The sequence below is a fragment of the Girardinichthys multiradiatus genome, chromosome 15, assembly GCF_021462225.1.
Source record: "Girardinichthys multiradiatus isolate DD_20200921_A chromosome 15, DD_fGirMul_XY1, whole genome shotgun sequence".
Lineage (NCBI taxonomy): Eukaryota > Metazoa > Chordata > Actinopteri > Cyprinodontiformes > Goodeidae > Girardinichthys > Girardinichthys multiradiatus.
Genome location: NC_061808.1, coordinates 21,129,528 through 21,153,071, shown reverse-complemented (window position 1 = coordinate 21,153,071; position 23,544 = coordinate 21,129,528). Strand labels below are relative to the sequence as shown.

At 40.1% G+C, this 23,544-nt stretch overlaps 1 protein-coding gene across 3 annotated transcripts; it reads left to right on the top strand.

Moving 5' to 3' along the window:
• The first annotated feature begins 682 nt into the window (after positions 1 to 682).
• lpin1b (lipin 1b) lies at positions 683 to 21,772 on the top strand. Of its 3 annotated transcripts, none has more exons than XM_047388643.1 (20): positions 683 to 857; positions 11,274 to 11,477; positions 11,557 to 11,652; positions 13,012 to 13,298; positions 13,658 to 13,768; positions 14,989 to 15,112; positions 15,233 to 15,572; positions 16,057 to 16,150; positions 16,247 to 16,431; positions 16,527 to 16,620; positions 16,769 to 16,838; positions 17,524 to 17,613; positions 17,699 to 17,760; positions 18,609 to 18,747; positions 18,851 to 18,999; positions 19,227 to 19,313; positions 19,895 to 20,047; positions 20,148 to 20,262; positions 20,355 to 20,458; positions 20,551 to 21,772. In XM_047388643.1, exons 1-20 carry the CDS (start codon positions 786 to 788, stop codon positions 20,723 to 20,725), a joined length of 2,751 nt encoding a protein of 916 aa, XP_047244599.1. In that variant the 5' UTR covers positions 683 to 785; the 3' UTR covers positions 20,726 to 21,772. The 3 variants fall into 3 exon arrangements, with proteins under 3 accessions (XP_047244599.1, XP_047244600.1, XP_047244601.1); XM_047388644.1 differs by lacking the exon at positions 683 to 857 and adding an exon at positions 7,076 to 7,275; XM_047388645.1 differs by lacking the exon at positions 683 to 857 and having other exon boundaries at positions 11,425 to 11,477; positions 11,557 to 12,517.
• The last annotated feature ends 1,772 nt before the right edge of the window (positions 21,773 to 23,544 follow it).

Sequence of the window (23,544 nt, the reverse complement as noted above, 5' to 3'; positions counted from 1 at the left end):
TATCAGCATAAAAGGGTCTGAAAACAAATGCCTGCTGTTCTTCTAAATAGTTTTATGGCAAAAATGTATCTCGACCTTCCACTCCACAATTGTGCCCTACACTGTTGTTCTGTCACATCAAAGTCCGATAAAATATATTGAAGGTTGTGGCTGTAACATGATAAAATATGAAGAGGTTAAAACAATATGAATATTTTTGCAGGGCATTGTATTATGGGGTCCACTCACTTGGCACATTGGTGATAACAGGATCAGATTATTTGAAGTAGTCACTGTGTACCAGGAAGACTATGTGCTCATTTAACAGGTGGCCTTATCTGAATGTCAGTGACGACAGTATTGTGGTCCTCCAGGGAGCAATAAACGTCATACATATTACAGTCTTTCTATTAAGTAATAGGAAATGCACTTATTGAGAGGACTGACAGGCATGCGTTTGAATTCCTCAGAGGAGAGGTTGGCTGTCTGACTGGTGTGTGATCATGTAAAACCAAAGATGTCCTCTCAGAAAAACATTCAGTCAAAATATCCCAGCAATCCCAACAAATGCCTAAGGAGTCAGAGGATCCGATGTAACATGTCCACTCAAGGGCTGACTCAGGTTTCCAACTGGGGATCCCCATTAAATTTAGTAAGATGCTCTTCACTTGCACTTGACAGTCAGACAGTCCTCCTGCTCGGAGAGTGCAGGCACATGTTCTAGAACGAACTAGACCAGTGGAGTTTCTGCATAACAAACTTCCACTTTGAGGACATTCCACACTTCTGCTTTTGAGATTTAACACATGATATCAGAAGACAAAGAGGAGATAGATGAGGGCGTTCAGCAGTATTCTACCGACACCACTTGGAGCTGGGTAAAGTGTTTTATAAACTATAAGCATGTGTGAAGGAGAGACATCGACAGGAATCACAACACTTTGTCCTGTCCAGCATCTGCATTGTGTTCCATTGTAAATTTAGGTCTGAATTAAGTACTGAAGACAGGTCTTAGAAGTAAGCCAACAGGTTCAAAGAATGGGGTCAGTGTAAGCAGCCGGGTGTGTTTAGATAATCCCACATGTAAAACGACCTGGTGCAAGTGAAACCTGGGAAGAGTGTTTTTGGGTTGTGGGGGCTGGGGTAAACGCTCGAGGGATCAGGTGATCTTCTCACCCCTTCCACAAGTGAGAAAGGATTCAAAGCAACCCAAAACATTTATCATGCAAGATAACAGTTTATAATTCAGATTGAAAAGTTCTACAGGTAAAGTTTTTCTCTCAAATTCTTATTTAAATTTTGTCACATTTGCAAATGCACAGTTAGAGTACATTACCAAATGGAATTTCATTTCTGTTCAAGGAGATTCAAGAATCAAGGAGAATCTAGATTAATTTCAATAAACCTGACTACTTTGTCCTATGTTTTATGGTTTTCAGTGTGCAGTGTTTCAATTTAATCTCCTAGTCAAAGTTTCTGTCTAGTGCCATGACTCTTTAGTCAAAGCAGCCTGAGCCAGTCAGCAGATTTAATATTAATATTTAATGTCTTTCCATCAGTTTCTTTGCATTAAAGTATATTAAAAGAATGTGAGCTGTAAATCAGGAACTTAGACATGATCAATTGTTATAAGGTTGAGCTGAGAGCTTGTTCAAAGTAACAAATGTTTTCTTTATCAGAAAGACTGAAAATGCTGTCATCACGGATGGCTTCTGTATCCTTGGTAGATGTTACAATCTGACTAACACGTTAACAAAACATAAATTTGGGATACAAGCCAACAGACTATTCTGATCAGTGAAGTAGAGAATTACCACTGACATGATAAACAAAGTTACCCTTTTCCATAATGAAGCAAATTGGAGTAAAGATTTGTCTGTGTTATTTTTGAAAAAGGTCTGTCTCTTCTGTATAATAACTGTCCCCTAACTGATCTAACATGCTGAACATTAAACTGCCAACATGATTTGTTTACATCAGCTATGGGCAGTTCTGCTTCTACTCCCAGTGGACTTGTTCTTAGAAACATGTCAGTAAAGACAGCTGGGAGTCTCATGTATCCTAAGAGGTCCCTCTGAAACTGACAGAAAGACTGATGTGGAGTCAGACCGTATTTGTACAACGCCATACAGCTGGAATGTATGTTAGGCTAACATACAGTATATTCAAGAATATATGTTTTGGCAGAATACTGCTTTATCATAAAGATGAAAACATGTTTATTGAAATTTTGAAGTGGACCTCAATAGGGCTGCGAGTGGCATTGAGGTAGAGCAGGCACCCCATATAGTCCTCGACGCATTCGGGGTTCGATTCCCAACCTTGGGACCTTGCATGTCTTCCCCCTTCTGTCTCTGTCATTCTCTGTCTGAATACTGCAAATAAAGGCCACAAAAACCTTATTAAAAAAGTGCATCTAAAAACCCACTGGAATTGCGTCGCTCAAGGTTGCAGCAGGTTGGAGTGGCTCTGTTACTTTTCATTCTGATTAATTCGATTTAAGAACTCAAATTTATCTTGTGGTGGATGAGGGTTGTTCTTTTGGACGATTGTCTTCTCCGGTATCGGATGCTGTGCAGCTGGAAGGATTTTTGCTGATACTTTTTTACATTTGTTATGATGCATCACCATAGCAACAAGATGTTGTTGGGGTTTTTTTTACAACAGGGAGCAGCTGATTAATATCTCAAAAGCTCAAATAATACTTCAACTACAACCCCAAATCTCTGATGAGTTGAAAAGGGAGGTCCATGGCTGCAGAGCAGGAGCAAAGAGAAAAGAGAGAAGGAAGAAGTTCAAACCATCTCTGTTATGATTTGGGGTTGTTTGGTTTCTGGTTTTTTCTTATATGTTTCTCACAGTTTTTGAATCATGCTTCTGTTTATTATATTTCTGGTTATGCTTTAGTTTTTGTCTTCTAGTTCATGTTTTGTCAAGTTTGGTTTTTGGATCTGGTTATGCTTTAGTTTCATGTTTTTTCTGGTTTCTGTTAATTTGTATTCAAGAGTCTCTGTTTTGCTCCAGCCACGTTTTGTTCTCTCCTGTCTGTTAATTAACTTTAATTAATTAACCTGCTCCAAGCTAATCTGTCTCTTTGCTTCACCTGGTTCATGCTCCATATATACACCTCCGTTCTGTTTATTCCTTGCGGAAACATCTTCTGGATCATGCTCACGTCTTGTTTTTCAGATCATGTCACCTGTGTCCTGTTGTTCACGCCAAGCCTGTCTTCCCAGCCTGTCCATGTCTGTTTTTGCCTGTCTTGCCTGCCCGTTTATTGTTTTGGTTCCAGCCTCCTCCTGTGAGTGAGTTTTTTTTGTTATTAAATAATTTTTGCCTGCTTGTCTGCATTCCGGGGTCCTTCGTTGTTCCACGCCTAACAGAATGTTTCCGCCAAACACGGGCCCCGTGGACGAGTAGAAGGCAGACGCCTTGGATCGCTGGGTTCAGCGTCAGAAGGAGGAGGCAATGAGGCATCAGCCGACCGACCTGGAGGTTCTGCCCTCTCCACTGCTGCTGGAGCAGATGGAGCGTGAGGTGGTTCAGCGCCGTCCTCCGCCTGCTCCCCTGGTTGCACACTCTGATCCGGCAGTGAAGCCCTCGCCCTCCTGCGCTGTGGAGCACCTTCCTGTGTTTCAGCCTGCGAGGAGGTGTCTCCCACGTCTGGAGCGGTTGTTTCCCTGCCCGCTGATGGGAGGGTTGCAGCGAGTAACCCCGCATCTTCGTCTACCACAGCACTGTCTCCCAGGCTCGCTGCAGCTCCGCCCAAGCCATCTTCGCTCGCTCCAGTCCGGTGTTCTGAGGCAACAACACCTGACGAGCTGGAGCAGCGTTTAAGGTTTTATGCATGTCAAACTAAGAACTTCAGGAAGACCAGTCTTCTGTATTCCTCTCCTGAGCTGATGGAGAAAATCAAGCAGATGGATGAGGATTATGAAACGGCAGTAAGGCAATTTTACTGCCGTCCACCTTCACCCACACCAAGCGCTGCTGCAGCTCAGTCCACGTCATGTCCACAGCCTGCTGCAAAGTTTCCTGAGGGGTCCGAGGACGGACGCCACTGAGGGTCTCTGCGACATCTCAGCCTCTGCTCATGCCATTGAGGGTCTTGGCGACACCTCAGCTGCTGCTCCTAGTCTGCAGGCCTTCCAGGGGTTCAGTGGGGAACTGGTCCCCGTCCTGGTTCCTGAACCTTGTGACGAGGGGTTTGAGGAGGAAGCGCAGCCAGATCCTGTCTCTGAGGGGTTCAAGGTGCAGCTTGTCCTCATTCTGGCCTCTGAGGGTCCGCCAGGCCAGGTTCATGCTGCCTCCACATCCTGGTTCTGAGCACCTCCTAGGTTTCCTCTGGGGGGTGCTCATGGAACTCAAGCTAGGCTCCAAGCCTCCAGAGTTCAGAGAGGGGTTTGAGGACGGATTGTCTCTACTGCCTGTGCCAGATGGGTCTGTGGGTGGACTGCCTCTGACCATAGCTCCAGGGCTCAGTGACGTTGTTCCAGGCCAGGCTGACTGTGGTTCCAGGCCAGGCTGACTGTGGTTCCAGGCCAGGCTGACTGTGGTTCCAGGCCAGGCTGACTGTGGTTCCAGGCCAGGCTGACTGTGGTTCCAGGCCAGGCTGACGTTTTGCCTAAGGCACCAGACTTGACGCCTGAACTCTGTGCCTGCTTGGGACAATATCCTGGTCACCCGCTTGAACTTTGTGTTTTTGTTTCTGGCCCTCCGGCCGAGGCCCCGACCACCCACCCTGTGTGGGTCGTTTTTGTTTTTTAGTCAGCAAAATATATTTTTAAAAATCCCTCATCCAGCAACATCATCACACAACTTTAAGACCCACAACACCAAACATTGCTTTTAAAATGTCATACTCCATGATGTGAGCAAGTTTTGGCAAGGTTACTTGGTTTTAAAATAATGAAAATTCAACTTGTACAATAGACAGATCAACCAGATGCCTATAAAGCACCTGCCTCAAACAGTTATAATGCTGAACTGCTTTTAAGACCTTGCACCATATAATGTATTTTGTGTTTTATGTATGAAAATGTAATGTTTTTGTATTAGTTCTAGTACCCTCCTTTTGTCTAAACCTGAAGGAACAGTAAACTGCTTTTTATTTTTAAAAACCACCTACATCTGGTTTAATGTTACTTTCACTTTTCCCTGGCTGAGCTGGGTTGTAGCATTAACCCAAATCCAAAATTCAAGTAAAACAGTTTTGTTTTTGTTACACTTTTTAATTGATTTCATTAAAATAAAACAAACAAATGTTTTTTTGTTTTTTTTTTATTGAAAATGCTTTGCTTACAGTAGATTAATAAAGGCATGTAGTTTTATTTTTTGTTCCATTAGTCTTATTTTGTTGAAGATTTTCTATTCAAATACTCAACCAAATCATATAGAAAAAAATTGCTTCGAGTCTGCTTTTATTGAAATTTATATTAAAAATACCTGCTTAGGTCCTGCATAATCTTTGACCCAAGTTATGAAGAGCCACAGTGGAGGCCCCAAAGAGCCACATATGTCTCCGCAACTGCAGGCCGTAGACCCCACCTGCCCTAAACATAGAACTAGGGCTCTCATGGCGTGGAATGGGTCAATGCATATTTATTTTTGAATGTTCAAGCCAAAGTCCAGATCTAAATCCAATTGAGAATCTGTGGCAATACTGGAAAACTGCTTTTCACGCATTCTATTCTATTGTAATCTGGCTGATTTGCTATTTTTTGCAAAGAATGGGTAAAAACATCAGTGTGTAAAGCTGGTTTTACAAAGTAAACATATATTTGCCTGGTTTATGCGTATAATTTTGCTAAGAAGATGCTTATTATGAGAATTGTTAGTGTTAGTCCGTGTTAAGCAACAGGAGACGGAAACCAACGCTCAGCCACATCCTTTTGACACAGTCTCACTTGAGGCTCTCTTTCTATAACAGCCAACATCGCCTCTGCTGCGAGGCAGGGCTGTGATTGGTCAGGAAGATGACCTCACTGCGTCACGCGACTTTAAACGCTGACGTAAGCTCCCAACTGCTTCCCAATGTCAAAGCAAAGCTACAGGATGCAATTTAATTAACCGTTTTCTTTAAATATCTACAACGTGTCCAGGAAACGGGAGTTAAAATGATTCATTTAAGGCATGTGGACGTGAACAGATGTCGCACACAGGAAAACTACAAAAGAGCTGCATGTAATCTTAAGAGATTTTATTTAGATAAAATAGTAATTAATTAAACATTTGTAGAAATCTTGTTTTGTCTGGCGACTTGTATATTCCGTCTCACAAAACACTGAGAATGTGGCGTGACGAGTTACCCTTTTACCACCGAGTAATGAGGTGCATCGGCTGCTGGAAAGGTATTATGGCAAGCCGTATGTGTAAATATTTGATGCTCTTGTTTTGGCAATTGCCATTTCTTTTCTTAGTAGTATTGCTCATTTTACCCCATTTTATACCACCTGGAGGACGTTTCGTACCCACTTTGATAATAGGCCCACCGTAATTTTCAGTGGAGCCTACCGCTCTTCTACTGAGGGAAAATGTGTTTTTATGACTACAAATCATATTATCTAGCAGCAAGAGCTCATTGTAAATTATGCCGTTTTAATCAGGGGAAATAATCTGTCATATTTCATAAAATTCAACTGGCACAAAATGCATCTGAACCACATAAATAGAAATAGGGAGCAATGCGATGTTCACTTACTGGTTCGCAAATACTCTACTATTTAGATATTTTCCCACACTATATTATATATATGATTTTGTTTCTTAAAGATCTTCTGTAAACTGCAAACTTTGGTGCTGGCAAGGTCTCTAATGGGTAACAGGTAGGATAACAGATTTTTTGATGAGTTACTTAGTAGGACTTTCCCTCCTACTAGATCATTCAAGTGCTACTAATTGGCAAAAAGCTAATCAAGAGTTTTTTGAACCACTACATAAAAATACTGAACTAGTGAAAGTACATGTCTAAGCAATGCAGGCAAAATTAACTGATGAGGTCTGGATGTCAAATATTTACTTAAAGCGTTTGCCATAAGAGGTTTGCAAGATCGCCAGCTCGAAGCTGATTGGTCGGTTTTTCTGCATAGGACGCTATTGTCCCATAGGCTACGTGAAGAGTTAAAGGGAATAAACACTGATGAAGAAATTAGTCTACTACTGCGGCTTCTTGACGGAAACATACGGCTACGTGACGCTCTGTTGGGAAACTAGAACTTATGAAGTATTTGGTTTTGCTCTTCTTTAAGGAAGCGCTCGTTCCTGTATGTTAAAGGCTGGCATATTCATTACAAACAGGTATGTGTCTGCTTTTATAAATAGGCTACGTCCCTCAGTCGGTTCATTTAATTGTATGGATGTAAATGTTTACTAGCGGTTGTTTGTACACCTATGTCGTACCCATGTCTTTACACAGTTATCATTTATTGTTGTCATTTTCCGACACGGAGGATAAATGTGTCTTAACTCTTCAACTATCTTCCTTGGACTTAATTGTTTTTCGATTAAATGTTTTTTAGGTAGCTGATTGGCTGCTTGCCTCAGGCACGTGTATTGTCATGTGTTGGTTTATTTAGTAAAATGTATTGTCTTGGTTAGTAAATATTTTTTATTTGAAAGATGACCATATCAACTTTAGTAATACACGAATAGGCTAAGTTTAATTTCCAGAGGCTTAGCACTGTCTGTGTTGTAATATGATACTTGGTTGACTACAAAAGCCCATAATATCTGCTGGGTGGACTAGTCTCATTCCAGCTAAACTGCAGTTTGTGAACTCATTAAACTAATGCACTATTAAACTCACTATTTGAGCTTGAGGTTTTTTTTTTTTTTTTCAACACACATTTGTAAAACCAGATGTTCCCGAGTGTGGCTTAAGCCACTCTTCCTCTTTTTTTAAAATCTCTCACAGGAGACGGTCTATTTTTGGACTGAGCTTCTCAACACTATGTAGTAGCCCTTTTAGTATCAGCTCAATGCAGGGGATGTTAATTACAATAAAGGGAATTTCCAATAAATATTTCTCAGTACAATTTCTCAGTCTGACTTTGTGTTTTAAAGTTCAGTGCACTTGTTATTCAGGAGGGATCCTAATCATATAACATAGATGAAGTGGGGGCACATACTAGCAGTCTTCAATAGGATGAGGGTTATCTGCCAAATGAATCAAGATAAGAGCCACCTTGTCTGTTTATTTCCAACTTTGAGATATTTACATGACAAATATTATTCTGCATATTACGTTCAAACCTGTGTGAAATTACTCATTATATGCATTTGCTTCAGGAAGGAGCTCTATCGCTTGAGGGTAAAATTGTTTTAGGGAGATAGGGCAGGCAACAGCAGTGAGAGGAATGGTGTTTTTAATAATTTAATGGCTCATTCTGAGTCTTGTTTTTGTGTAACTGTGTCTTTCTGGTGTTCTCAATATCATGACGCTGCAGGTTCAGCTCAGCTAATTTAAGACATCAACAGTTATGATAAAGCGATCACTCAAGAAGTGGAAGCATGCTTAACTCTGCCTGTTCAATTCAAATTCAATTCAATTCAATTCAAAGATACTTTATTGATCCCCGAGGGGAAATTAGAATTCCAGTACAACCCATCCAAACATACATCATGACACAAGACAAGGGGGGGACGGGTCACCGAGGCTTTGCTGCCCACTCACAGGCGCTGCCCTTGCTAGATGAGAAAAGAGGCCACATTAGGAAAGTAGAGGAAAAAAAAAATCATATTTCACACTTTATCCTTAGCAGGATACAGTTTGAGATTGCAAAAAACCTCAGCACAAAGAAGCAACAAGTTGACAAAACAACATCATGCTGGGAACGGTGAAGGTGGTGTGAAGGATGCATATGTTTATCTTGAGCATGTGTGTGTGCAAGTAAGTCCATGAAGGTGTTGTTGCACCTCTGGTGTCTGGGGCTGCCGATTGGTTGGATATACACTGCTTGGCCGAAAAGAAGTCACCACCGAAAAAATAGGTCACACACTGATGTTTTGTTGGACTGCCTCTAGGTTTGAGTACACCACGCATTCGCTGTCGCATTGTTTCGAGAAGCTTCTGCAATGTCACAGGATTTAGTTCTATCCAGTGTTGCATTAATGTCACACCAAGATCTTGCAGTGATGATGGTAGAGTCTGACCGTTGCGCAAAGCCTTCTCCAGCACATCCCAAAGATTCTCAATGGGGTTAAGGTCTGGACTCTGTGGTGGCTAATCCATGTGTGAGAATGATGTCTCATGTTGCCTAAACCAATCTTTCGCAATTTGAGCTTAATTAATCCTGGCATTGTCATCTTGGAATATGCCCGTGCCATCAGGGAAGAAAAAATCCATTGATGGAATAACCTGGTCATTCAGTATTTTCAGGTAGTCAGCTGACCTCATTCTTTGAACCCATACTGTTGCTGAACCCAGACCTGACCAACTGCAGCAACCCCGGATCATAGCACTGCCCCCACAGGCTGGTACAGTAGGCACTAGGCATGATGGGTGCATCACTTCACCTACCTCTCTTCTTACCCTGATGTGCCCATCACTCTGGAACAGTGTAAATCTGGACTCATCAGACCATATAACCTTCCATTGCTCCAGAGTTCAATCTTTATGCTCCATAGCAAACTCTAACCTTTTTTTTTTCAGTTAGCCTTATTGATCAGTGGTTTTCTTAAGGCTACACAGCTGTTCAATCCCAATCCCTTGAGTTCCCTTTGCATTGTGCATGTGGAAATGCTCTTTATTTGCACTATTAAACATACATCTGAGTTCTACTGTTGTTTTTCTTCTATTTGATTTGGCCAAACTTTAAGAGATCTCCGATCATGATCATTCAGGATTTTTTTCCGACCACATTTCTTCTATCCGTCCAGTTTTTAATAATCCATTGGACCATTCTCAGCCCAATTTTAGTAGTTTCTGCAATCTCCTTAGATGTTTTCTCTGCTTGATGCATGGCAGACTGACATCTTTTCTACAACCACGGGATGTGTCTTTCGACATGGTTGTTTAAGAGATGAGAAGCTACTGATTGCATCAGTTGGGGTTAATAACTTGTTGCCATCTGAAACATAATCGCCCATGCTGTAATTATCCAATGGGAGGCCCGTACCTATTTGCTTCGTTAAGGTGGCGACTTTCTTTTTGGCCAGGTAGTGTATTTTCTACACTAGAGAAGGAGTGACATGGTGGGAATGCGAAGTCGCAATAAATAGCACAGTTTATGGTGACTTGCAACCACTAACTTCAATATATTTTATTCGGATTTTATGTGATGGACCAACACAAAGTAGTGCATAATTGTTGAAAGTAGAGAAAGGGTTTTATTAACAGAAATTTGAAAAGTGTTACATACCTTTGTATTCGGCCTCCTTTACCCTGATATCCCCAGATTATTAGTAAATGAGTCCACCTCCCCATGCGATTTAAGCTCAGTATGAATCCAGCTGTTCTGTTAAGGCTCAGAGGTTTGTTAGAAAACATTAGAGAACTAACAGCCTCATGAAGACCAAGAAACACAGAAGATAGGCCAGGGATAAAAGTGGAAGTTTAAGCAGCCAAAGGACGCTTGGTAAATGTGGAGGAGCTGCGGAAATTCACGGCTCAAGAGGGAGAATCCTTTGACGAATAACTATTAGTGGTGTCCTCCATAAATTTGGCCTTTATGGAAGAGTGGCAAGGGGAAAGGCATAAAAAGTTCTGTTTGCACTTTCCCACCATGTGGGGGGGACAGCATGCATCTGGAAGAATGATCTCGAGTCAGATGAGACCAAACTGAGCTTTTTAGCAAACACACAAAATTATATGTTTGTGTGAAAACTAACACTGCATATCACCCTGAGATTACATCCCCACAGTGATGCATGGTGATGGCAGCATTATGCTGTAGGGATGCTGGGGATGTGTGGTCGGAGTTGATGGGAAGATGTATGGAGATAAATACAGACCAATTCTAGAATAAAAAATACTTGAGACTGGGGCAGAGGTTCTCCTTCCAGCAGGTCAGCGACACTGGTAGAGAGATTACCCAACAGACTTGGTAGCGTAATTGCAATGAAATGTGGTTCTACTGAGTCATGTCTCAGGAGGACCAAATACAAATGCATGCCACACTTTTGAGATTTGTCTTTGTAAAAAAAAGTTCAAGACTACGAATTGCTTTTTTTTACAACTTTACAATAATGGACACATTTTTGTTGGTGTTTTTTGTCAGTAATTAATAGCCAAGTCCTAAATTAATTATTCTCTCCTCTTCTTTCATCTTTCCATTTTCTAATGTGCATTTCTACAGACCCGTCAGACCATGAACTACGTGGGCCAGCTTGCAGGCCAGGTGTTCGTCCAGGTCAAAGAGCTGTACCGAGGACTTAATCCTGCAACGCTCTCCGGCTGCATTGACGTCATTGTTGTGAGGCAGCCTGATGGCTCCCTGCATTGCTCGCCCTTCCATGTTCGCTTTGGCAAAATGGGCGTCCTTCGGTCCCGAGAAAAAGTGGTAAGGAGGGAAAAATTGGGAATTTGTCTTCATGAGGAATGTTTAGTTTTTCATTCTTTTGATATTCTCTTTACTTTAGGTGGACATAGAAATCAATGGAGAACCAGTGGATCTGCACATGAAGCTTGGTGACAATGGAGAGGCATTCTTTGTTCGAGAAACAAAAAATGATCAGGTCATAATCAGGAAAACACCTTTTCAATGGGTTCTTTGGTCCTGCCTTATTACCCGCTAAGACATTTTACTCTGAGGATAAATGTAGCTGAAGGATTATTTGCCATTTTAAAAATATTTTGGGTTCCCTTGGTGGCTGCACATTTTAAATAAAACAAGCCAGGCTCCACCCAGCCAACCTACCCATGTATTTCAACCCAAAGACTCACTTATCCTCCTTACATTTCGGTACAGGAAATTCAGCAGGTCAGGCTGTGTGCAGACTTGGCTCTGCAGGCTGCATTTTTTCTTTTCCTTTTTTAAAACAGCCTCTGTTTGCCAGTGATAGAGACTTGTGAAGGAGGTATTTACTAATGGAGCCATTTTTACCTACATTTTAATTTGCTGTTGCAACTGTGTGTCTCACAGTCAAAATATGTAAGAATTTCTTGAACTCAGCATTCCTGCTATAAAATGTACCATAGAAGTAAAAAAAAAAAATAAAAACTTTTTTACAAATTGAATTTATTTTGTGATTTTTGTCCCCCCTCTGAGAGACATTCATAACTCTTTAAAAAAAAAAACATTTTAACTCAGTGTTTTAGGAAGCTGCCACCATTAGCTTTGGGGTTTCAAGGTTTTCCGTTGCAAATAAGCTGAAACAGCCTAGGTACTCACTGTTCTAATTAAATGTGCTGTTTTCATCTTTTGGAGCTGATAAAAATGTGGCCAGCCAAAAGTAAGAAAAAGCTGAGTAGTGGCTGGCTCTAACAAAGGAAGTGTGCAATTTATTTTCCCCAGACTGGTGTCAGATTTCCAGGCTTAAAGGAGCAGAGGAGGAGTTTAGTGCCTCTCAACCAACTTTATTGGCACAGCAGAGTGAAAACGTGAGGCAATATTGTCGGACCACATAAACATATATTTTTCTTTGCCTTTACTCTATTGACATGTACAATTACAGAAAAAATGAGCATCTCCTTGAAACTATTTTCCTTTCATAGAACTTCAGCTTGTTAAAGTGTCTGAAAAACAGCAGGTTTACCTTTTATGTAGGTCAACTACTACAGTTTATTAGTCCTTTCCCCGAGTTCTAACCCACTTACTGCCTTGGTCCTTTCAGAAATTGCAGAGCATGTGAAAATATTTCCAAGTCGGCTTCTATACTCAGAGACAGCCAGTTTTTGATTAATTGTTTTTGAAAAAGGCTTTAAGACATTTTAATCTTACATGTTCCAAGGAGTCAGAAATTTCTATACTTACTTTTAATTCAGACTGTTTAGGTTTGTTCAAAGGTTTTTGTTTAAAGACTCTGAACTGTTGCTTACTTGACATATATTACAAAAATAAGTTATCATCTTGCTTGTGTTTATTATCTTTATAGGAACTGGTTCCTTCCTATTTGGCTACCTCTCCCATCTTGTCAGACGCCGCCTTTTTAATGAGCTCCCCCCTGATAGGGAAGAGCTCAGGGGCTCCTACACAGACCCTGGGATCCTTTGGGAGCAATGGCGAGAGCAGCGGGGCAATTACAAAGAAGAGGAGGAAAAGGAGGAGGAAGAGTCGAGCAGACAGCACAAGGAGGGAGGAGAGTGGAGATTACTCAGCAGATGAAGACATGTTTTCAATAGACATCAGTTCTGATGAAGAAGCAGAAATGGAGAGCAGCAGGTAAGAAACAGAAGAGTGAAAGAGAGCATGAGATGTGGCAAAGCAAACATGAGAATGAATGAGAATTAATGTAATCAAATAATAGATTTAGACAGAGTAGTCACCATATGAGGATGGAGAGAAGAACCAGCAGACCTGTCTAATAGACATGACTTCAGTATGATGTCAAACAACTCAGTGTTTAGTTTGACTCAGAATTAGTTTTTATAAAATACTGCTCATCATTTATTGTTAAGACAAAAGCACATATGCATCTTTTTTTTACTTACAGATGTGAATGTGCTGACCTAGATTGGCTACTGGATATAATATCATGCAAGCAAAGCGACACATACTCAGGATTTCTTTTTTCATTTCAGGTCTTTATTGAGGGATTCCTCACAAGACGAAAAAACAGCTGGTTTAGGCATCTGTTTCAAACAGGCTGGGATCTACACTCGTTCAGATGGCGAGTGGAGCCCAGTCCACAGGTAATTCTACTACCCCCGCCACCATGATTTACAGCTCCCTCTATGTTTTAAATTACCAGTATTAAACATGAGAATACTATTCTAGTTTAATAGCATAGTCTTACCCTGAAAAAATATGTTGTAGTCTAAATTGTAGACATTTTTGTTGCTTTTTACCTCCTATACCATCCTCCTCACTGTGCGTTGTGACAAAATAAACAAGTCTGCTATTTCAGCCTTGTTTTTGGCTGTAGATACTTGCAAGCTTAGTCATTTACTTGTTTTATAGAAATATTTTTATTTAATAAGCTAATTAAATATCTGCTATATTATAATGGTATGTGCACTTGTTTTTCTCATTTTGAAGAGTAGTAAAAAGAAATGGGCCACATCATGCAAGGCGTCATGAGACGGATTAAAAATGAATGACTTCCTCAACAATTTCATCACATAAAAATGTAACTCATATATTAAAAGGCTTAAGTTACATTTATTATATATAAATTGTTAGGGGAGCCATTTAACATGTGGCACTATTAAATTTGATACCTTTTTAGTGTATCATGGTATTTGCTCTTGTTCAGAATAGAAAATGATTAATGCTGCTTAAATGATATAGTGTTTTTAATATTACAGTTATAATAGTTGGATCAGTAACATCTATTTGTTATTTTTCTAAAATAACAAATCTTAATAACAAATCTTAATCTATTGTTTAGAATGAATATGCGTTAAATTTGTCTGCTGCTTAATAGAAATGTAGATCACAGCTTGAGACATGCCTACCTGTGTTTTTCACAGCCACAAACATTTCCAAATGTTTCCAAAAGTATTTTAGCTGATGGACTGTGCACAGAACCGGCTCTGTCACTAAGCTGCAAAACTCTTGTTCCAACTCTTTGACAATTATTCCCTGGCATCTCATTAAAAGGACTTTAGAAATGGTATGATGAAAAATGTTAGTGATTTTGCAATCGTAATTTTTTAGAAGTCTATTAACCGGATCATGCCTAGTGTCGGCAATTGTACCACAGATGATTATTTTAAAAACAGATCATTTCTTAATGTGGTATTGTTTCTGTTGATGAATGATTGTGCTCAATTTAAAAGTTGGTCTTTTCAAAAAGATTTTTAGTGTGAGATTATGATATTATGATCCGATGGGGTTCCAAGAAATTTGGAGGTTCTGTATGTTCATAAACAGATGTGTAATTTTTATTCATCAACTATTTTATTTTCAGCCGTGACAACTCTCGCCCCACTTCTCCAAAGAGTGACTCAGAGCTAATCACCAATCTTTCCGACGCCGAAAGTCAGAATCCACCGATGCACTGGGCGTGGGGGGAGCTGCCCCAGGCTACTGCGGTATATAAATGTCCACCATGCACACATCTAAAAATCTGTTGAATTTTTGAGACTATAAAGGGAAAGTTTTTTAGTTGCAATTTTCAACTCTTGTACCTTTCTCCTTTCCCATCTCTTTAGCCTTCATTTCTCTCACTGAAGACTGCCGCACCACGTGTTTGTTCTGTATCTATCCCCGTGTCCGAAAGTACGCATTTCCGTGCTATCCCTCATCAGAAGCCATCAGACCAACGTGCATCGTGTTCTAAAATACAAGCTCCCTCTGTCCTTATTGAGGAGGAGACTGAAACAGGGCTGACAATCAGGATGGAGTCAGAGTCTATGAGGGTGGACGCTCAGACTTTAACCTCAGAGATGCAGGTTACTGCGGCACGAGACACGGACCTGCTGAGGCTGACTGAAATAGAGGAAACAATGGCTTGTCCACCCAGGAAGACAGACTCTCCATCAAAGAAAAACGGTAAAAAGTGATAATTAATAAAGGGAATTTCCTGTGGCTACACCAATGTAGTAAAGTGTATGATGGAAACAAAAAGACTTAACACAATCTCGACAGTGATCAGTCTTGGGTCAGATTCTGCGAACGGTTGTTGTGACTAGCTATAAATGGTCTGCAAGGACGTTTTGGAGTGAGGAGGATAGTGTTTCTTTTAAATATAAAGTCAATGGGGTCACTATGTTACTATACAATTATAGAAAATTCCCATTTTTACTGTAACACTGTAAGGGAACCAGACCCACCATGCTGTTTACCTAAGCCTCCCGGACAGGACATGCTGAAATTTTATTTTAATCAAATAAAATAAATAAACATTCTTTTTTGTTCTAGGTTTTTGTGAATTAGACTGTTATTACATTAGCTTTGCCAAACATATGATAAATTATTGTCTGATGGAAATTGGAATACAAATGCCAGAAACCGGATTTCACCTTGTCTTCTGCAGACAAAAGGAGCCGCCATCTTGGTTCTGATGGAATTTACTTAGATGACATTACAGAATTGGAGCCTGAAGTGGCTGCCCTATATTTTCCTAAAAGGTACAAAAACAGATACATACACACAGATAACACTGTGATAATTCTGATCCATAAAGCATAGATTGGGTTGATCCTTGTAAACACTTCCACTTGCAGTGAGAGCTCTTCAACCATGAGAAGTATATCCGACCCAGCGCTCCACAGCTCCAGTTTGTCCCCACAGTATGTTAGCTCAGGGGGAGACAGCGGAGTGGATAGCTACTGTGACCCCATGTCTGACCTGCCATCCATGGCAATCTCTCTCTGTGGGGGGCTCACTGACAACAAGGAGATTACTAAAGGTACATCAGCACAAGTGACAAAACATCTCCAGGAGACACTTCTTACAAAGTGGTTCCACCTTCACAATCTGATTTGTGTTGTTTTCTGTTTTTAGAGCAATTCTATGATAAAATCGTCTCCTATCAGCAGTTTGCAGAAAACCCCTCCATCATAGACGACCCGAACTTAGTTGTTAAAATTGGCACAAAGTAAGAAACTCTTCAATATATTCTGCATAAATCTGGAACATTTGAATTATCCCTTATTATATAATGAAGAATTTTGCAAAAGTATTTGCTGACTACTCTCTAAATGCATTTCCTGATCGAATTAAAATATATTTTGCTGACTCCCTAGGTACTATAACTGGAGCACCGCAGCTCCACTCGTGCTCGCCCTGCAAGCATTTCAGAAACTTCTGCCAAAGGTAAAAGGTGATGGCACATGCACACAGATACCAATGACTCAGAAGATTTAAGACTTATGAATATGTTATCACACTACCCTATGGCCATTACTGGTACTGCACCCTGCCTTTTCTGTACTATGATAGATTTTTGATGCTGTTTTTTTATTGTGTTGTGATTACAGCCCTGTTGAATTGGCTTGCCTGTATTGCTTGTTTACTTGATTAACAGTCAGGGTGAAGTCTCTTCTACCATTATTTTGTTGGCCTGACACTGTCATATTTAAGAACCAATGCTTTAGAGTGGTGGTGCTTTACTGCAGCTCAAAACAAGCTCTATGTTGGGGAAAATAAGTGAATCTGTTAACATCTGTCATCCCCTGTGTTATCTGCTCCTCTTGTTTCATCACGTCTCCTCTCCTCCATCCACATATTAGTCTTCATGTCTCGCTTATTTACTCTCATCTTTGGAATTCCTCCTCTGTTGTCTGACTGGTATCTTCAGCTTCAGCTTTGTATGTTTGGAAAGACTCCATCCTGCTTTTCATTTATTTGCAGTCTCATATCACTCACAAAAGCTCTCTGTCACTCTGATTTTTCTGTTTGGTTAACGGCTCATTTCTGCATTATTTGCTTTAGTTTTTTTATGTTTCTGTTTTAATGGTGTATTGCCGTGGATGTTTGGGCTGTTCGTGCTCCTCTTCAGGCCACGGTGGAGAACATCATGAAGGAGAAGATGCCCAAGAAAGGAGGGAGGTGGTGGTTCTCCTGGAGAAGCAAAAATAATGCAAAATCAGTAAGTTCTTCTCTGTTCATATCCAAAAAAAGAACATAATTTTTTGGCCCTCTGTTTCCAAATGACCATGAACCTTTTCATTTAGGAATCAGTCGCTGAGTGTGAGGCGTGTGGTTCTGCTGAACAGGTTGGAAAAATGAAAAGCAGGTCAGTAAGGAATTCTGATTTAGAAAACATCCATCCATCCATCCATCCATCCAAATACATTTTGAATTCTATTGAAATTTTCATTTATTTTAGTAACTCAGTTAAAAAAAAATGAAACTCATTTTATACTGATTCTTGGCGCATTCATGGAGTGATGTATTTCTAGCATTTTCTTATTTTAATTTTGATGGATATGACTGCTGAACTCAGTTCCTTCTCTAAGTAGCCCACACTTCTGATGCTGTCTCTAGTTTAGGAGTTGCTTAACACAAGGAATGCAGCAGCTGTCCACGTCCTGGATCAGTCTGTATGTGAAGTTCTTAAAGCCCTCACTCCAGCTCAGGCTGCGGTTATCCCTGTTGCTTGTGCCTCTTGTTCTACCACACGTTTTTCTCCCGCTCAACTTTCCATTAACATACTTGGACACAGCACTCTGTGAACAGCCAGCTTATTTAACAATTAGGTTTTGTGGCTTACTCTCCTTCTGGAAGGTGTCAATGAGTGTCTGCTGGATAACAGTCTTCCCCATGACTGTGTAGACCATTACATAACATTTCATTATGATTAATGATTTTTTATTTGTCTTATGTAGTAATCTTACTGTTGTAAGATTACTCTTACTAGCTCTAAGCAATACCAATAATAAATGCTGGAAATATATCAATCTGTGTTTAATGAATCTGAATAATATATGAGGTTACCTTTTGAACTGAATTACTGAAACAAGTTAACTTATTAATTATATTCTACTTCTATTGAGATGCAGCTGTATCCAAGTCAAGTCAAAAATATCCCTAGGGATCACTCAAGTTTAATCATTTCATATTTATCAACCTCTTTGATGGCAGGCCTAAAGAAGAGTCATCATCTAGTGATGAAGATTACATTGCAGCCAAACAAAGCTCCCCCATCATCCAATCAGAACCTGGGATCTCTTCAGGGGGTGTGTCTTATAAGAAAACACTCCGCCTCACATCAGAAGAGCTGGTGAGGACTCCACCTTTTAATCTAATTTTCTTCTTCATCTAGCTGAATTATGTTCTTAATTTCTTTCTTTGTTTCTTGGCTCTTCTCCCTCTCCTACATGCAGCTGTCCCTTCAGTTGCAGGATGGTCCTAATGATGTTGTGTTTAGTGTGACCACTCAGTACCAGGGAACCTGTCGCTGTCAGGGAACCATCTACCTCTGGAACTGGGACGACAAGATAATCATCTCTGACATAGATGGAACCATTACCAGGTGTTTGATGCTTTAACAAATAAAATGCCTCTATTTGAATAACGTGATGCTTCAGTAACAGATCACTACAGATTTGGAGGAATTTGTTATTTAATGGCTTGCAAATATTGTCTTAGAACAGTTCCATTTAGTTCACACTGCTCATTCACATGCAACTTAAACCATGCTGTCTTTTTACTGAGTTGCAGTCTATCTAGGTTAAAAAAGGTTTCTCAACTTAATTCCAGGTCAGACACATTGGGTCACATCCTGCCCACACTGGGAAAAGACTGGACTCACCAGGGAATTGCACAACTCTACCACAAAGTCAGCCAGTAAGCACCCTACCCCTTAATTGAACCCATAATGTCCAAGTGCTTTTATGAAACTATAAATAGGTATCAAGTGAAGCAATACGTTGTTTAATGTTTGTACAAGCATATATAGATACAGTTTGTTTACACCCCAGATACAGATGTGTAAAAAACATAAAATTGTCTTTTATTGCAAAAGCATAAAAACCTGTATTTTAAATAAATTTATTCTTTGTGGGGGAAAAAACGGTGTTAAGAAATTATTGATTTTAACATAAAGCACCCAGGTTTATGTTAAAATCAATTAAATCAGTGAAGACCCATTTTCAGTTTTCAGACAGGCCACCAGAATTTCATTTAAAATCACCTGGTTTCTCCAAGAGTTCGTGATGAAAGTGCCTTTGGAAGTAAAACAAGCCCACAGTTTCATAGATCCTCCACCCTCATTTACATTTCTTTTTACCTTCCTTATCACCCTCCTCACTGTGCACGGTGGCAGGATACACAGGGGTCCTCGTTCAGTCTGTAGGGCCAGTGGCTAAAAGAAATGGGCCTCTGTTTCATGTTTTTGTTGTGTGCTAATTTCTCTGTCTGTCCATCAGAAATGGCTACAAGTTCCTATATTGTTCAGCTCGGGCGATCGGCATGGCTGATATGACCAGAGGCTACCTCAACTGGGTTAATGAGAGAGGCACCATGCTTCCCATGGGCCCTGTCCTTCTCAGCCCAAGCAGCCTTTTTTCAGCCCTGCACAGGTATTTTTCCGACCCTTAAACATATATATATTACTGTATTTATTAAACATTTTCTCCATGAGATCAGAAGCAGGAGAAACCACGTTTCTTTATGCGATAGGGAGGTGATTGAGAAGAAACCGGAGAAGTTCAAGGTGGAGTGTCTCACAGATATCAGAAACCTCTTTCACCCAAACAAAGAGCCTTTCTACGCAGCATTTGGCAACAGACCTACGGTATACAATCACCTATTTTAGATGTATAATAGATAACATTTCATCTAAAGAAATAACTCAGGGAGAATATATTTTTTCTTTAACATTTGTAGGATGTGTATTCTTATAAAGAAGTAGGAGTGCCACTAAACCGGATTTTTACAGTAAATCCAAAAGGGGAGCTAGTGCAGGAACATGCTAAGACCAACATTTCATCGTAAGTATGCATGATCTTATTATAATGTTATTTTGTCTCAAATAACTTGAATTCGTCTCAGTACAGCTGCCCGTTTTTAATCCCTTTTCCAGCTATGCACGTCTTGGTGAGGTTGTGGACCACGTGTTCCCCCTCAAGATGCGTTCCTGCTCCTCAGACTTTCCCTGCTCAGACACCTACAGCCACTTCACATACTGGAGGGAGCAGCTTCCCCAAGTGGAGCAGGAGGAAACTACATCTCTGCAGAATCCTAATTCCAGCAACTGATTTCCACCTGAGCTTGCAAAGAGAGCACTGATTGGCTGAAATGTTTGAAATATAGCAGTGTTATGTGCGACAATAGTTACTTGTGATGTAAATTCTTGTAGAAGATCAGGTATTTTTATGCACTTTCATAGTCAACCAAGAAATACAATCTTCTGTTTAGTCTTAAGGACAAAAGATGCACTTTTATCAAAGGACTGGATGTGTATATTTAGAATAGATTGTTATAATGTATTCAGGCAGCTTACCGAAGTTATTATTTTGGAGATTAATGTTATCTCATTAGTTAGACTTTCTATTTATCTCGATAGAGGCACTGTGTGAGCTCACAATCCAGCTGTGCTAGGCACTCAAATATTGACTGATTTCAGTTGCTGTTTGTTGGAAAGTTGTTACATAAAAACATTTCTGAAAGCAAGGTTCAATAAAAAAATCATCTATGTTGCTTTATTTCAATTGTACGGAACAGAAAGCACAACACTAGTAGCTGTAGCCAATAACTCCCTCTAAAGTTTTATCTGAGACGATTTGTTCAATAATGTTTATTTTTGTATCCAATCTATGCATGCGTTAAGATATCTTTTATAATACAGTTGTAACTAGAAAAACTTTGTTTCGTCCAATTTCACTTCTGTCATAGACTATCTGACTAATGCCATTTAAAATGCACCTCAGAGTTGTGTGGTTTTTTGTTGCAGCATCGGAAAAGACAGCTCGCCACAGTTTGGACAAGAATGTTTTTCTGTGTTGGGATCTTTATATCTGTCAACACCACAAATCGTATGAAGTTGAATAGACGTGGGAGTCACTATTACAGCTGTTTTTCAGACAGATTTGGTAAGCCGTGTAAAGACATCAAGCCTGCAGTATTGTTTATGAGAGAGGATGTGTAGTTATTTAATAAATGCTGTTATTCTTTCCATGAAAGAGCAAAAACAGATCAACATTCTTTTAATCTTTGCCTCAACTGTGAATCGCTCCCCTACTAGCCTACACTGACCAGTTTATTGTCATAGTGGTCTCATTAAGCACATTAAATTATAAAACACTTATCAGGATGTTAATTGCCTAATTCATATTTTACTGACATCTTAGATTTGTTCCTGGAGAGATATCCGTATTTTGAAATGTAGGCTATGTAGTATTTTTAATTTATGTTTAAGGTCAGAGTTTTAATTCTTTTTTGTAGTCTAGTAGTTATCACATGACTTAAATGTTCAGTTTGACAGATAACTAATTTATTTTACAGTCAAAGATTGTTCTGTTTCAATTCTTGATACAAAACATGATTCTGCTTCTTTGGGAAACAATAAACATTTTATTTTTATGTATTATTATTATTAATTAGGCATATTAGTTTTTTTTTTAGTTTGACACCACTGTTATTGGTCTGATCCAGGACGGTGATGAGTCTGCATACAGACAGGAGGCTGGTACACTGGTGTGGTCAGAACCACCTGAAACTTAACCCACTCAAGATTGTGTAGACTTTTGGAGAACACCACCCCCACATACCCCCCTCACCATCCTGAACAACACTGTATCTGCTGTGGACCACTTCCGGTTCCTAGGAACCACCATTTCTTGAAACCTGAGATGGTCTTCACACATAGACAATGTTCGGAAGAAGGCCCAGCAGAAACTGTACTTTCTGAGGCAACTCAAGAAGTTCAACCTTCCACAGGAGCTGCTGGTCATCTTCTACACTGCCATCATTCAGTCTGTCCTGTCTTCATCCATCTCAGTGTGGTTTGGTTCATCCACAAAACAGGACAGGTCCAGACTGCAATGAACAGATCTAGAGAAAGAATCATCAGGGCTGACTTTCCCTCCATCCAGGACTTATACAGGTATAGGGTCAGGACAAGGGCACCTAAAATCTCTGTAGACCCCACACACCCTGCACACAAACTGTTTAGGCTTTCACCTTCAGGTGGCGCTACAGAGCGCTGTCTGCTAAAAGCAGCCGTCACAGAGACAGTTTCTTCCCCCAGGATGTTTCTCTGATGAACATTTGACAGTCAAGAACAACACCATGCATACTTGGACCGATCTCACGTTATCTTCCATTGTAAAGTCAATTGTGTATATATGTACATTTAAAAAGATATTCTTTATTATTGAGAGCAAAGTGGAGTCAAATTCCTTGTTTGTCTGTACAAACTCGGCATTAAAGCTGATTCTGATTCCGATTCTAATAACATTATTTTACATGCTGAGGCGCAGCCCTACAAGGAAATTCGCAAAGGAGCAGAGAAGAGAAAGGAAGAGAGATATTTTTCCATGTCCCCCCCAAAAATTACTCTCTGAAATGTTCCTGTTTATTGTCCCCCCCCAAAATGAAATGGGATTTTCGCCTTTGTGAATGAAATTTGTGGACCTGAAAAATAGCCATCTGCCATGGGGCATTTCATACCGAGCATCCTTTAAGTTATACCCTTTGGGGGCGTTTTGCATCTACTTTGAGAACTGTTAATTTAAAGTAATTTTCTATTATCTGCTTATGGTTTCCAGTTGGACCAAGCCTTCAGAAGTGGTATAAATACAATTTAAATTTAACAGAGACTGAATCTATTTATGCTTGTTCTGACTAAATTTATTAAATAAAAGGAATACACCGAGGGATATAAAATAATTTGTTTGACAGGTGTATAATTAAGGGGGACAGGTCCACACAAGGGGCGAATGCACCCGCAGGCCAGCCGAGAAAAGCCTCACAATTAAAAACTGATTTTTAAAACAAAACAAAAAAACCACTGCGCCTACATGGTTGTTTATCCGGTGTCTCTAGCTTGCTCTGAGATGGACTTTGCGACCTCTTC